Genomic DNA, 16,946 nt, shown 5'->3' on the forward strand with positions numbered 1-16,946 from the left:
CATTTTGTGTCTGATATTTTTCTTTTAAGACTTCTTGGGTTTCTATTTGCTTGTGAGAACAGTGCTTGAAGTGGGAGATAAAAGTTTTAAATCCTTGTAGAATTTTATAAACTTCTGAAAAGTATATGTGTCTAATAAAAAATATCTTTTTATAAAATTACAAAATTTTTAAAAATGTTTTAAATCATTCTAATCTTTTATGCCTGACAATAGAATGTATTTTGACACATACACAAATGGAGTATAACTTCTTATTCTTTTGGTTGTACATGATGTAAACTTAGAAAAATAATTACTAACAACATTTGCTCTTTGAAATAGCTGCGTATAAACCCATAAATAAATAAATGGAAATATCTTTTGGCATAGGTAGTGTTACAGTAGAGAAGGTAGAAGCCATTAGATGGGATCTCCCTTAACTTTTAGCCACTAAACTTTCAGACCCAAGTGGTCTGAATCCCTTCTGCTGCATCATATTCAGTTATCCCATGGTCCCCTCCCCTGGTTTTTCCTCTAGATCTGTCTTGCCCTCTTTAAAATTTAATACTGTTGATTTTCTTTTCTCTCCTTCATCTTCAACTATTTCATCCTTTCTATCATCATTTAAACATTCTTCCTTAAGAAAGAGAATAGAAAACTCTCCATTAAAAAAAAAATTCTCTTGATTCTACTTTCCCCTTCAGTGAAAACTTGATGCTATACACATCTCCTTAATGTACATAGATGAAAATGTTCTATAAATACAAATAAATCAAATTAGTAGTGTATCAAGAAACAGCACCTGACAAAACTAGTTTAACATAAGAAAATCTGTCAATGTAATTCATTTCATGAACAGTATAAAGAAGGGAATTCATGCTAGAAAGTTTTTTGATAAAATTCAGTATTTGTTCTGAACAACAAGTAAATGGTTGAGGCAAATAGGAGTAAAAAGAAATTACTTAAAGATGATAGTTATAAAAAAATCAACAACAAATATATTACATGGTAAAATGTAGCATTCAGCACATCAGAAGCAAGACAAGGATATCTTTAAGCATCATTGTTTATTATCATTGCTTTTGAAATTTTAATATGATAAGATAAAAAGGTGGAATGGTTGGGGCTGGGTTTGTGGCTCAGTGGGAAAGTGCATGCCTAACACGTGGGCACTGGGTTCGATCCTCAGCACCACATAGAAATAAATGAATAAAATAAAGGCATTGTGTTCAACTAAACTACAGTTTTTAAAAAAGAAAAAAAGGTGGAATGGTATAAACATGTCAGAAAAATATGTGGTTATATAGTTGTATACCTTGGAAATTCTTGAGAAAGCAAAATAAATACCTAAATTTGTAGAATTTGGGACAATGATGAGGTACAAAATACAAAAAAATCAGTTTGTAACTGGCAATAGCTAGTTAAAAACAAAAATGGAAACTATATCCCATTTTTACTTTCCTGATAAGACTATGAAAATACTTGTAATAAACATAGCAACAGTACAAGAGTTGGGGGAAAAGAAAGTGTATGGTCTGGGTGTGGTATGTACCTAATAGTCCCAGCTACTGAGGAGGCTGAGGCAGGAGATTGGAGCCCAGGAGTTCACGGCCAGCCTGGGCAATATGGTGAGGCTTTGTGTGGAGTAGGAGGTATTAAAGTGTATAGAGCACAGTAAATACATGGAGGGACATATCAAAGTTCAGGATATTAAGTCAATTTCATTAAAATGCCAATCTTAACTAAAATTCTTATATAAACAGAATTCCTTTTTTTTTTTTTAGGGATGATAGTTAAAATATAAAGTGTATATAGAAAATCATGTGTCCAAGAATAGCTTTTGTTTTTTGTAGCTGTAGATGAACAGCATGCTTTTATTTTATTTTATTTTTTATGTGGTGCTAAAGATTGAACCCAGTGCCTCACATGTGCGAGGCAAGTACTCTGCCACTGAGCTACAGTACCAATCCCCCAAGAATAGTTTTTAAAAACTGTATATGTGTGTGTGTGTGTAAAACATGGGAGAGTGAAATTTGCCTTACTGGATATTAAAAGTTATTTTGAAGCTGCTGAATCAAAATATGATTTAAAAGAGAAAATTAAAGACAACAAAAACCCTAATATAAATAGCACTATTGTGGTACAGGAAAAGGGAAATAGATGATTGTATCATGATAGTATGGAAATAGTTTTTTTTTCAGTGGGGAAGTATGGTTTACTTAATAAATGAAATTGCCTTTATTAGCTCTCCATTTAAAAGAGAATAAAATTGGGCCTGTATTACCTTATATATAAAGTTCCACGTGGATTAATAACAGAAAGATAAAGCATTAGAAAGAATATTAGTAGAATAATATATAACTTTAGGGTAAAGGGGGACTTCCTAAGCAAGACAGTCAAAGTGAAAATCAAAAAGATGTGTATATTGACTATTAATTTAAATGATCTAAACAAGCAATTTGATTAAATAATTAAATATTAAAATAAATGGCCAAAATCATTAGAAACCAAATAAAAAAGCAAAAGACAGAAATACATTTGCCATGGATATGAGGTAATGGCTAATATCTCTAATACACTGAAGATTCTGATGATTCGATAAGGAATAAATGAGTAAAGGATATGAAGAAGCAAATCAGAGGAGAAATCCACACTAAAAAAGGGTTTAACTCCAGGAAGCAGGGGAAATGTACATGAGATGAAAATAAAATGTCATTTATCAGTCTATCAGGTTAGAAAATAAAAACAGATCACACTTATTGAGTGCATATATGACATATTCTAAGTATTCATATATACATATTGATTTATTCCTTATCTGTATGACCTTGAGCAAATTAAATCCAGTCATCTGGGTATGTTTTATCACAATTATTTTAAAAATTTACATAACAATATCTACCAGCCTAGGCGTCCATTAACAGATGCCTGGGTAAAGAAGATGTGGTATATATGCACAATGGAGTTTTAGTCAACCATAAAGAAAAATGAAATGTCACTTGCAGGAAAATGAGTGGAACTAGAGACCATTATGTTAAGCTAAATAAGTCAAACTCAGAAGGTCAGGGGCTATATGTTTTTTCTCATGTGGAAGCTAGAGAAGGAAGAGGAAAAGAAAGGGGGAGGATATCTCATGAAAATCAAAGAGAGATCAGTGGAGGAAAGGGACAAAGGGGTGGGGGCAGGGAGGGAAGAGGGAGTGCTGGGAAGTGATATTGGCCTAATTAAATTGTTATATTGCGTGTATGTAACAACAAATCCTATCATGTATAACTCTACTGCACCAATAAAAATGTGAGGGGAAATTCACATAAGAATATCTCCCTTATCTCTTTTTTACACATATGGAAAGTGAGGCATAGATAAGCTGAATGTTGTCCATAATCAAACAGTCATGAGTGACAGAACCAGTATCCAGCGCCAAGCAGGGTAGCTCCAGAGCCCTCGCCCCTAAGTGCTGTGCTACTACCATTACTGCTGAGGATAAAGGAACCTGGGGATTTTATACTTTACTAGTGAAACTGCGAAATGCCACAAGCTTTGGGGAGAAAATTGGGCAAAATCCCTACACATCCCACTCAGAAAGAAGTAAAATGGAGGGGTTCAAGATCAAATTAAACATGTGCCCACCTTACCAAGCTCAAATTCACTGTCATTAAGTTTTGAGAGAGGCATGAGGCAAAAAATTAAGGCATGAGGATTATATCTAGGAAAGAACACTAGGCACAGTGGCTAATACATGGACCTCACTGCAAGCAAATACATCAGAAACTACCAATTTGTGAGATGACTTGAGAAGTAATCGGCCAATAATTTCTCAAGCTGAATGAACCTAACTTCAGGTCCCTGAACTTGCGTGGCAGCAAGCAGGTTGAGAGAGCCTCGTAGTCCTGTAGTCTTGTCTGGCCCTTGTCCAGCCTATGTCTGTCTGACCACACTCTGGCACTGGGTGCCTGACCTTGTGTTTTCAGCATCTTGTGGGAAAACCTGGCCTGGAGTTCAGGGGGCAGGTGCAAATTTCATCCTTTCCCATAAGAGCAAATAACTGTAAACATTTATTACTTACAGATCCTGGCAGGGAGGGCACATTGAGTGCAGAGAGCAGTCCTCAAAGAATCAGGCAAAAAATCAGACAGAGAAGAGCAAGCACAATACAAAGGAAGCAGGGAAAATAGGGAACCCGTCCGCTACATAGGAGAGATGCCTCTTCAGTTCTTCTGCCTACTTCTAGTGCCTAGGCAGCCTTTGTTGTGTTGCTCCCCTAACAAAGCCATTGTCGATGGCAGAAGGCAAGGGAAAATGCTATGTGGATTTTAGTTTTGGCCTCAGGGGCTTGAACATGGCTTATAGAAAGCTCTGTCTGCAGGCTGAATGCACAGCTCACTATAGCACAATGCATTTGTGTCTCATTTGCCATGTTAACTCTGTCACATTATCCTTATCATTATATTCACTCCCTCAACTCCCTTGCCCTGTTCTCACTTTTGCTTCCTTCCTTGTTGCAACTTCTTACCTACTGTCCTTCCTTTCTCCTGGACACGGTTCTTCCTATCTGTGACTTTATTAATGTTCTCACTAACTTCAAAGGTGACTCTTCCTAATTTCTTTGTCCTCAAAGCTCCAATATTACCTCTTCCATCTGCATTCTCAGCTTCCCCACTTTTATTTTTTGCAGTCCTGGGGATTGAACCCAGGGGTACTCTTTCACTGAGCTACATGTTCAGCCCTTTTTCATCCTATTTTGATACAGGGTCTCACTAAATTGCTCAGTCTGGGCTTACTTTTGGTTCTTCTGTCTCGAGCTGCTGAGTCTCTGGGATTCCAAGTGTGTGCCACGGTGCCTGGTGGCTTTGTCACATATTGAAGTTGAGAAATAGACATGAGTTCTCATTTTTCCTTGTGGGTTCTAGGTCATACTGGCAAGCTCCAGTTTATCTTGTTTCCCCCTCACTTTGCTTCCATCTTTCCTTTCTGATGAGCAGCTCTGCTGATACCAAATGACTTGAGTCAACACCAGATGCAAAGGCAACAACAGTCTTTGTAGACTTTTAAACCAGTTCTCAACATTGTTAGTTCTAATCCTTTTAATAAATTCTTTAGTCTATATCTCTCAGTGGTTCTGCTTCCTGATAAAATCTAATACAGAAAACAGAAAAATTCACAGGAAAAAAAAATAGAAGCAATCAGAAGAGAAGGTCTAGATTCTCCCCCCACATCTACCTGTTTCCCTTTCCTTCTCCATTCGCTTCTAAACCCCACTGTTGGATTTCCCCTATCAGCCAATAAACATGGTGAGGTAACTCTATCTTAAGAATATGCTCTTGACTTCTTTCTCTAATGAGATACTAGACAGCAAAAGTTCCAGAAAAAGCTGTATAAACTCCTCATCTCCTTTTTCCTGTCTGTGCTTTCTTGAATCTATTCTGTTCAGGCTTTCACCCCACCATTCCTCCAAACAATGCTCTTACTAAGATCACCAATGATTCCCACTTTGGTAAACCCATTGGTTCATTCTCATTCAATCTGTCAGTAGCAATTGACAGAATCCCTGATTCCATCTGGACACATCTTCTTCATTTGACTTCCATGACATCACACTCTCCTAATTTTTCTCCTACTTCACCGGTTGCTCCTTCTCAATCTTCCTTCCTTTTTCCTCCATTTCTCTTTAATATTTTCCCAGGGCTTAGTCCTTGAACTTTTTCTATTTTTAAAAGATCTGGGAGACCCAAGATGGTGGACTAGAGAGAGGCTGCATTCCTTGTTGCTCCGTAACTCGGGTTTCAAGCAGAGGAAAATCTGTTTCTCTGTGAGGAAGTCTTTGCTGCTCATGAATCCCCTGCTGTTTACCCCATTTGTCCACCTTGATCACCCACAGTCTGCCAGCATATTGACTACTTTTTGAGTTCAGATTGCTCACTGCTGCCTATCATCTGCCATTTGCTCATTTGCCTGCCCCTTGCCTGATCATTGCCTGCCTTTCACTTACCCATCACACACCACCCGAGTTCCACCTGCCAATCGTCTGCCAGTAGCCTGCAGACCACCTGCAGACTGCCAGTGAATTGCCAGCTGCCTGCTGTTGCCAGAAAGTCCACTGACACAGTATCTGCAGGTTTGGTTACTTGTGGCTGCCACCATTTTGGGACAACAGCCAGGACCTCCTGCAGGACCCACAGCCTGACCAACAGTGCCCTGCCTCCAGGACCCCTGGCCTAACTGACTGCACCCTACATGGACTTGGTACCCACACCCCGTGCTGCAGCTCCCCATTTATCAACACGTTTGGAAGCCAGTGTAGCCATCTTGGATTATCCTGGAAGCGGAAGCTGCCATATTTAGGTGGGGCCAATCCCATCCTTAGATGCCTGGTGAAGACTGGAAGCTCATTGTCAGGTACCTTTCATGCATCAGGCTACTGAAGACTGGGAGGTGTGAATAGTATATGACTGTTATAGTGTAGTTTTTTTTCTCATTTTTGAAAAATTTTAAGTTTTTATTTCTTTATTTCTCTTGTTCTATTTTCCTTTTGTTTACTTGTTTCCTCAGAGTATCTTTCTTCCTTTTCTCATGCTAACAACCAATTTCTTTTGATTCTGCTTTCACTCTTCCTATGATCTAGTACTTCTATATACTCTTATCTTATCCCATTAACAGTTACATCCTACACCCCTCTCCATCCTCTTTGTCCACCATTAGAAATTGTAGGCCTCAATGAAAATCTATTTGTTATACTGAAAATAATAATTGAAGTCATCCTCTCTGTTTTTTATGACAATATTGATAACATCTTTATGGGGGCTATTTGGTTTAGGACTGCATATTGTCTGTACCAGGTGCTACTAATATTGATCTCCCCCTTAAAGAAGAATTTTTGGAAATCTGCAGGGTCACTATAAGCCTATAGGGGGGAAACTGCAACTGCTAGAAGGGAAGATATGTGAACAACCTGAGAAAATAAGGGAATAAAGTATTCCAAACAAACCAAGATTCTATGTTAATAGAATCCAGTGACAGCATGGTAGAAGAAATGTCAGAAAAGGAGTTCAGAATATACTTAATTAAAATGATTCATGAAGCAAAGGATGAGATAATAGAACAAATGTAGGCAATGAATGATCACTCCAATAAACAGTTGAAAGAGCAACTGCAGGAAGCAAAAAATCATTTCAACAAAGAGATAGAGATTTGCAAAAAAAAAAGAAGAAGAAAAAAAAAAAAAAAACCTAACAGAAATCCTTGAAATTAAGGAAACAATAAATCAAATAAAAAGCTCAATGGAAAGCATCACCAACAAACAATCACTTGGAAGACAGAACCTCAGACAATGAAGACAAAATATTTAATCTTGAAAATAAAGTTGCCCAAACAGAGAAGATGGTAACAAATCATTAACGAAACCTCCAAGAACTATGGGACATCATGAAAAGACCAAATTTAAGAATTATCAGGATTGAGGAAGGCACAGAGATACAAAGTAAAGGAATGAAAAACCTGTTCAATAAAATAATATCAGAAAATTTCCCAAGCCTGAAGAATGTAATGGAAAATCAAATACAAGAGGCTTACAGAACACCAAATGCACAAAATTACAACAGATTCACACCAAGACACATTGTAATGAAAATGCCTAACATCCAAAATAAAGATAAAATTTTAAAGGCTGCAAGAGAAAACATCGGTTTACATATGGGGGGAAACCAATACAGATATCAGCAGATTTCTCAGCCCAGGCCCTAAAAGCTAGAAGGGCCCGGAATAACATATTTCAAGCTCTGAAAGAACATGGTTGCCAACCAAGAATCTTATACCCAGCAAAACTAATCTTTAGATTTGAAGATGAAATAAAATCCTTCCATGATAAAAGTTAAAAGAATTTACAAATAGAAAACACTACACTACACTACACTGCACTACAGAACATTCTCAGCAAAATATTCCATGAGGAGGAAATGAAAAACAACAAAGTAGTTTGGCAAAGGGAGGAACTACCCTACAGGAAAAACCATCAAAGGGGAAACCAAGTCAAGTTAAAAACTAAAAATAAGCCAAAATGACTGGGAATATAAATCATATCTCAATAATAACCCTGAATGTTAATGGCCTAAACTCATCAATCAAAAGACATAGACTGGCAGATTGGATTAAAAAGAAAGACTCAACAATATGCCACCTTCAAGAGACTTATCTATTAGAAAAAGACATCCACAGTCTATAGGTGAAAGGATGGGAAAAGACATACCACACACAAGGACTCAGAAAAAAAGTGGGGGTTTCCATCCTTATATCAGATAAAGTGGACTTCAAACCAAAGTTAGTCAAAAGGGATAAAGGACATTTCATACTGCTTAAGGGAAACATAAATCAGGAAGACATAACGATTGTAAATATCTATGCCCCAAACAATGGTACCTCCCTGTACATCAAACAAATCCTTCTCAATTCCAGGAATGAAATAGACCACAACACAATAATTCTGGGAGACTTTAACACACTGCTGTCAGAATGCATGAGAAAATGCTTTCTCCTCCAGAGTCCTATCAATAGGGTATGTTAGCTAACTTTGGATTGTTGCCAATGGAGAGAGAAAAAATGGTCTTTCATCTGCAGTTTCAATTTTCATTTCTCTTTTTTAATGAGTGAAGTTAACTATCTTGTTATTTATTAATAGCAAATTTGTTTCCTTTTTCTATATTTTGGAAGGGTTATGATTTTGTCAATTTACATGTTAGGAAGGATAACTCTTTGTGATATGAGCTGTAATATCTCCCTTAGTTGTTTTCTTGAAAAGTTTGTTTATGATGCTTATTTCCATAAAAATTTGATTTTTATGTAAAAAAATCTACATTTGCTCCCTTGATAATCCATTTTGTGACTTTCAATACCACCTATGCCTGATATCTCTCAAATTTGTAATTCCCAGATTTATATATTCTATCAAACTTGAGACTTTTATAATTCAAATGCCTACTCAATATATGCACTTGGAAGTCTAGTAAGTGCCAAATCAGCTCCTGATCTCTCTATACTCTCATAGCCTCTCCATCCCCATATCTGTAATTGACAGTATCTTTCTTTAGCTCCTCAGGCCAAAAACCTTAGTGTTATCTCTGAGTCCTCTCTCTTAAGTCACATCTAATCTGCCAGCTGTACCTTCAGAATACACCCACATGTATAAAGAATGACAAACTTTGTGTTTATTCTCATCCTAACTCCCACTGTTAAAAGTTTGTGATGTATTTTTCCATATATTTTTGTGTGTGTGTGCCAGAACTGTTGTCAACATAAAAGACCACTTGTGAGAGAATGCTTAAGTATATTATGGCATGATATATTAAGCAGTTGCTAAGGAGGATAAGCATATAGTCAGAGCTGCCAGAACATGACATATACATTCCAAAAATTCAGCAAGTTATGTAAAGTCACACAACAAAAACCACAGGACTTATGGAAAAATGAGGTAGGGACTTAACACTCAAAAATTTCACCAGTGATAAATAAAAAAGATAGGAATCCAATGGAAATGATAGCACAGTTTTATATGTCGAATTGTTAAGGAAAACATAACTATAATAAATATGGCTCTTTGCCTCGGGATAAAACTGAAGTTGGGAGCTGCGGAGATAGCTCAGTCGGTAGAGTGCTTGCCTTGTAAGCACAAGGCCCTGGGTTCGATCCCCAGAACCAAAAAAAAAAAAAAAAAAAAAAAAAAAAAATTGAAGTTGGCTTGTGGACCTGTGGGCCCACTCCTGGTCAGCATGCCTAGCTCCCATGCCTAAACTCTTTCTGCTCAAGGAAAAGAACAAAAGGGTGGGGAGAAATAGGGAGAATACATATAAAGAGAAAAAAATAGTAAAGAACTGGGAGGAAAGGAGAGGGAGTTGAAGAAAGGGAGGTTGAAGGGCTGAGCAGCCAAGTTTTTAATTCGTGTTATTGTGAGGTGGTGGAAGGAGGGTTATCTAGTCAAGGCTGAAACACCAGATGTGGCATCGAGCAACTTTGGGTGTGGCTCAATGACCTTACAGAGGGTGTGGAGTGTGTGGTGTGTGTTTGTATTCCTACCTAGCTCATTTCAACTGGGTACAATATTTGAGTTCCCTAGTGTTTCTTGTGAACAAAATCATGCATCAGAAAATTTGAAATTTGTGTATACCCAAATTGTTCCCTAATGTATCTATCATTTTGGAACAAATTTGAATTTCTAAAGGTTTCTTTTTTAAAAAACAAAAATATGGAGTTGTGCAATATTCTGCATGATGTTCTGCCTTACCTCCAACCCCGAGGAATGGAGTTCGCTGTCTATGAACTAAGACCTCTGAAACTGTGGGCCCTCAGATAAACTTTCCCTCCCTTAAATTGTTCTTGCCAGGTGTTCTAGTCACACCAGGGAAAAAACTGACTAAAACATGCGACCTTCTATTCTTGATCCAAAGGGTAAGACTGTGATAGGGACTCATTAAAAGGTTCATGATGTTTAGGTGAATCTGGAAGATATTTTGAATTATGATAATTATTATACTAATTGATAAATCATAATATTTTACTGATGCAAACTATAAGATGTAAACTATAAGACAGAATGTTATGAAAATTTAATACAGAAACACTGAGAACATCAAAATAAGTAAATTTTCTTTAATGTATAAGCAAACCTAACAAATTTTGTTATAGAATTGTCATAACTGTCATGGAATATGGCATATAATCCTGTTCTTTCCCTATTTCAGAAAAACTTCAGCCGGGTTTGTCCATCTATTCTTCCAGGGACTTTTTCATATATTAGACGTCGTTTTTTGAGTTGTGGTAGCTGTGAGTACATTAAACCTATTAAAAGGAGAAAAAGGAAAACCATTTTATTGCATATAATAGTAAAGTGTAGCTATTTTTTTCCCAGCAGCTCAAGTGGATCCTGTCACTTATCTAGATTGTTAACAATTTCAAATAGGGGTAAAATAATAACTATTAAAAATTACATTTTAATATACATACACCTTCCTAAGGGCTCAGTATCAAATATTAGTGTGCATATTCCTTGTGCAGATAGTTAAATCTCCCTGTATTTCAATGTCCTCTTCTGTGAAATTATACTATATATGATCTCTAAGGATTCTGTTGGTTCCTAATTTTTTTTTTCAGTGCTGAGGATTGAACTCAGGGCCTTGTACAATGCTAAGCAAGGGCTCTACCACTAAGCCACATCCCCAGCCCTGGTTCTAATATTTTTAAGTAAAATCTAATCTGAAATGGTTTTGGAAGCAACTCAGGAAGGGTTCTCTTAATTCCTAAAGGCTTACAGTATGTTCCCATTAATTAGAATATGAGTTCTAAGTTCACCCTGATGGACTCTGAACCTTAAACAAAGAGGTACACTGGTCTCTGTGTACCTTGAGAGAATCTGTTTCATGATTAATATAGTTCCTTTAAAACAAAAATTTGACATGTCTTCTTTGTATTTATTTTCTATGATCCAAAAGTTTTGATTTTCTCTTTGATACAAAAGTTATTGGAGTATTTAAGTGTAGAAATTAAAATAAGAAAATTATTAAAATTTGGATATGGTTTTATCTTTTTAATTAAATAAGAGTAGTCTTATTAAGTGTTGGATAGTGGTACCTGCTAATGATTCCTTGACTCCCACATCAGATGAAGATTCAAGTTGCCTTTTCTGTCCTAAAGATTTTCCAGCTCTTTGGTAGAAATGAAGGCTACTGAATTCTTTATTTACATTAGCATCAGAAGCACAGAATAAATCCAAACTGGAAACAGGTGGCGATTCTCTCCGTGAAGTCTTTTTAGTCCCAGCATTTGAACTTTCATGTTTGAAGTCTTCTAATTCATCAGGTAGACATTGTTGCTGATTAGTGAATAAATTATCTTTCTGAGAGTACCATTTGTCATAGGCAGTCTGCTCTGCTCCATATTTTAAGCTGAATGAGTGATTCTGTTTTTCATATATGTTTTTTTTTAAGTTCCAGTGAAGAGAAGGTTGAGAGTCCTCCCCTGAAAGGACTGGAGCAGATACTTCTTTATATGTGGTTCCTTTGGCTTCATGTGTTCCCTTTTTCTGATACTTTATAAAATTAGAGGCAACTCCCCTCTGAGTGTCAACTGGTGATATTATAGTTTCACAATTTATTTGTGTTAGGCCCAAAGAAAAGACATCTGACTTGGAATCTTTCTGGTTTGGATAGGAGTAAAGAGCTGTTTCCTTTGATTCTGTATTAGCTGGACAAGGATTATTCTGCACTATCTTGGGGCTACAATGGGAGTCTTTCCAATAGTTAGTCTGATTGTTAGATGGTAAAATAATTGGCATTTCTCTTAGTTCCATAAGAGGAGAGTTATAATTTGAAGTGGTATTTGCATATTCCTGCACTCTCTCCCCTAAGCCTGTATATGGGTAATATTCATTATATTCTTGAATGACAGAGTTTGAAGAGACCAAAGATGAATTCTGAGAAATAAAGGTACTAGTCTGATTACTCTCTTTCGGAGGTGATAAAATTTGAGGTGATTTTGTTGTGGAGGAAGAACTAATCTTGAATAAGGAAGTAATGCTACAAAAATGCTAAAAAATTAAAAAATTAATCAGTACAACACAATATGAACATCAGTCTAGTAAATAACAATTCTAATCTATATGGAAAGAAGGAAAAATATAATTATTCTATTCATAGATACTTCATTGATCCATGTTATCAGGAACAAAAATTAATTCAGCTTCATTAAAAGAAAACAATTTGCATTCATTTTCTAATCACTTATAATACATTTTTTTTTTTTGTAGTGCTGGGTATTGAACCCAGGGTCTTGTGCTTGACGAGCAAGCACTCTATCAACTGAGCTATCTCCCAAGCCCCCAATTTTTTAATAGACTTTATTTTTCTGAGAAGTTTAGATTCACAGCAACAATAGAATTTTTAGTTATACAAGTTATACATGAATACTATTTCCTTGATGAGAATTTTAAAATATTACCAATAAGGTTGAAGTCCTTTTTACTGCTATAATGAAGGATGTTATGATTTTTGCAAGAGGTAATATAAATACATGTGTAATTGAATATTTATGGACACAATGATATTTCAAAATGAAATAGCATGTGATAAACTATTGAATTATAAAAGTTTTATAATGTGATTGATAGCTAATGAGAATTCTATATGAAATTTAGTTTAAGTAAATTATTTCTTTGCTATGTGAAGCCCCAAACAAAGACAGATACCTTAATTTTAAATCTCCTGTGGTAAAAACAGATACTTATATGGAAAGGAAATAAACTCATGTAAGAATATGGATCTCAAATAACTAACCTTTAACACTTTTTCTGGAACTTCGGGTAGGAGGTCCTGAAGTTGACATAGAGTTGCTAATAATAACCAATGCAGTGAAGGTCCTTTATTTAACATAAGCTGAGCCACCAATGGGTTAATACATGGAAAATCAAGTAAGTACATTTCTTCCTAAGAAAGAGTTTAAGGCATAATTAGCCAGCAATCTTTTGAAAGTGGCCCATATTTATTCTACTCACTCCAGCAGATTAAAATTTTGTCATTAAACTTACCACTCAATTTGGGACACCTGGGAAAAAAATGCTATCAGAAAGGAAATTCAGGTAACATGTATTTCTGTTTTGCTTTGCAAACATCTAATCCATACATTTAGGAAAATAAACCTTAGACGGTGAAACTTCAAGCCAGGATTTATCCAGCCATTCATAAGGATCTTTCTTTGAGGTCATCAAATTGTGGTCAGCAATTTGTCGAATTATTAATGCAGTCTCTTCTACTCCTGGGCAAATTATAAGCTAAAAAAATATTTTTATGTGTTAGATTATAGGAAATATTAGGAAGCAAAATGTAGCATTCACAAATAATTTGTAATTAAACAAGAATTTTTAAAAACAGTAGATTATTTTAGATATATTTTATTAATGTATCTGTGAAGTCCAGGATATTTAATTTGTGAGGATGGTCAATTTTCTTTCCTTCTTTAATTTCCTGCTATTTTCTAATTTTTGGAATAAAAATTGCTTTTCTTCACCTCCGTTTGGCATTTATTAATAAAGTCTTTAAAAACATTAAACATTTAGTGTTGTTTCATCTTTATTAGAAAAAGCAATTTGAATATCACTAGAAATACTTGATATTTTGTTTTTGAAAGTTAACCCTAATAGTTCTCGACTAAAAATAAGAATTTTAAAAATAAGGGAGAAAAGGGAAAGGGAAAATATCAGGGAGTGATACTGACCAAATTACATTGTTTTTTTCTGTGTGCATATATGAATATGTAACAATCAATTCCACCATTATGTATGATTATAATGTACCAATAAAAATATGGAAAAGAAATACACATCAAAAAGACTTTTTAAAATATAGTGCAGTTTTTTGAAAAACCAAAGTTAAAAATAAAGATACTTATAAATGGGGGTTGGGGTTATATCTCAGTGGTGGGGTGCTTTCCTCACACATATGAGGCTCTAGGTTTGATCCCCAGCACCACATAAAAATAAATAAATGAAATAAAGGTATTGTGTCCATCTACAATTAAAAGTATTTTTTAAAAAACATACTTATAAATGAATTTGATGTATTCAGAAAGGAAAAAAATAAGGTTTTGATTTATAGTAGTCATTTCCCTGTATTATTCTGGGAATCATACTTTCTGATGCCTCTGCCAAAATGCTGTGTGTGTGTGTGTGTGTGTATGTATCTTTATTAAACTTAAATCTAAAAAAGAATGTAATATCCTCTATTTTCTGTTTCCTCCATGCCCTTCTTTTTTCAGAAGTAGCAACCCTTTTTTTTCTTGCTTTCATTTATCTTCCTCTTCTTCACCTTTTAGATTCAATTGAAGGAAAGACTGTGGATTAGCAGTTTAATGTGGACAGTATTTATGACCTCAATAATCATATTTTAGAAACATAAGAATCCTGTACTGTAGTGGAAATTTACACTGGGGATATAGCTCAGTGGTAGATCACTTGCCTAAGTGTGTACGAGGTCTTGGGTTCATACCCTGGGGGGAAAAAGTACAAATCTCACAAAATAATTATGACCATATTTTCTTTTACAAAATAAAAAATACAAAATGGTTAGTACACAGTTAGGGAATGTATTTAAAAAGGGATTTTTTTCTAATTATATAAAATATAGAAATACTTTGTTTAATTCCAAATTTATTTTATTGCTAGTTTGAATGTTTTGAGAAGATATTACATTTTCATTTAAATATAAGCTTAAATGAAATTTTGAATTTAAATTTAAATGAAAAGCAAAATTTTATGATGGCAGTAATGAGTATTACCTTAAATTAATTAGGGCAGGGATTTTGGGGTTTATGTTTGGACTTGGGAGATGTTCTCAATTTGTTTTCAATGTTTTGCATGTGTGTATTAATGTATTTTTCTACAAAGATGGTTCATAATAATTTACATAATTTAAAAAATTAGAATAACATTAACACAATGCTACTAACCAGTATTTTATTTTGATTTTAAAAAATATATTTAAGTATTTTGGCACTTCTTTTATGGTTAAGTCCTTCGGATGCCTGTAAATAACAAGGTACTGGCCAGGCATGGTGGTGCACACCTGTAATCCCAGCAGCTTGGGAGGCTGAGGCAAAAGGATTGAGAGTTCAAAGCCAGCCTCAGCAAAGGCAAGGCACTAAGCAACCCAGTGAGACCTTGTCTATAAATAAAATACAAAATAGGGCTGGGGATGTGGCTCAGTGGTTGAGTGCCCCTGAGTTTAATCACCAGTACCAAAAACAACAATAACAACAAAACAAATTGTCTATAGTCGCTTTCAAAGTCCATGGAAAAACTGACCTACTTTTTAGATTATTATGTAAAATCTGAAAAGTTTTTGGAATAGTTTGGTTTAGGTGGAAGCAGACCTAGGTTTGGAAGGGATTGTGCCTGGGCAGTATCCATAGTTCATCCCCCAGTGCCTTCCTTGAGGCATGTTCTCTCCGGGCTCAAGCACTGTACAGAAATACAGTACCACTACTGGTATCATGTGTATAAAAGAATAATTTCAAAAGTATATTACATATAACTTTTTAGCATGTGTGGGGAAGAGGCTAATTAAGTGGTAAAACCTCACTTGAGTGAGGCAAATTTACAGTTTCCATTCAATTATTTAGATAATTTTTCTAAGAATTATATTTCTATGTTTAATATGTATCATAGGATCAAAATTATCTGGAATTATGTTTCAAACAGATTGTATGCTGATATTCTTAACAGGTTGTGTTACAATTTAATTTTATTCATCTATTCAATAGGTGTTTGTCAAATATTTTTGCTTCATATAAAGCACTGCTTTAAAGCTAGCTGCTACAAGTTTTACAAATAAAAAAGACCTAGTTCTTGCCTTTCACAGTGAAGGTTTAGGAATATATATCTTGTACTATAATAAAGACAAGAAGTGTTACTGAAATAATGAAGAAGAGATTTCTCCTGAGAGGTATGATTGGGGCCAACTTTTTTAAGGAGGTAGTGTTTGAGCTGGGTAGGGAAAGAGAACTCAGCGAACTGTAAGAATAACAGTATTCCCAGGGAAGGTGGACCAGAATAACATGCTTGTGAAATGGCTGAGGAGTGACAGTGTAGGGGGCTTGTGAGGGAAATGTTGAGTAAAATGATGTTAAAGGAAAGATTGCTCGGGTCAAACTGTGGAGGAGTTTGAATCCAGTTGAGCTTGAACTCCATTTTTAAATAAGCAGGAAGCCACAGAAGTTCTTTAAGTATGATAATTCAACTCAACAGCAAATGCTTATCCAGAACTTAATGTATACTTGGCATTGTGCTAGGTACCAGAAATACAAATATGGATATACATGTTGTCTGACCTCCAGAAACTTACAGTCTAGGGAGTGAAATTTTCACAGGTATATTTTAGAAATGTAACTGGTATATATAACGGAGTGGGGAAAGAACAGAAAAAGGAAAATTATTT

The 16,946-nt window shown here is 35.3% G+C and overlaps 1 protein-coding gene across 8 annotated transcripts in view; it reads right to left on the reverse strand.

Annotated features, from left to right (window-relative positions):
- Window positions 1–10,446: 10,446 nt before the first annotated feature.
- The window catches only part of SHOC1 (shortage in chiasmata 1), a 75,307-nt gene continuing 68,807 nt past the window's right edge, over window positions 10,447–16,946 (reverse strand). For all 8 annotated transcript variants that reach the window (XM_079112560.1, XM_079112555.1, XM_079112559.1 and 5 more), the window contains 4 exons: window positions 13,655–13,786; window positions 13,293–13,442; window positions 11,593–12,547; window positions 10,447–10,803 (listed from right to left, as the gene is read on the reverse strand). In XM_079112560.1, the coding sequence (XP_078968686.1) occupies window positions 10,703–10,803; window positions 11,593–12,547; window positions 13,293–13,442; window positions 13,655–13,786 (1,338 nt within the window). In that variant the 3' untranslated portion in view covers window positions 10,447–10,702. The remainder of the gene's footprint in view (window positions 10,804–11,592; window positions 12,548–13,292; window positions 13,443–13,654; window positions 13,787–16,946) is intronic.

The sequence above is a fragment of the Sciurus vulgaris genome (genome assembly GCF_902686455.1).
Source record: "Sciurus vulgaris genome assembly, chromosome: 15".
NCBI classification, from domain to species: Eukaryota; Metazoa; Chordata; class Mammalia; order Rodentia; family Sciuridae; genus Sciurus; species Sciurus vulgaris.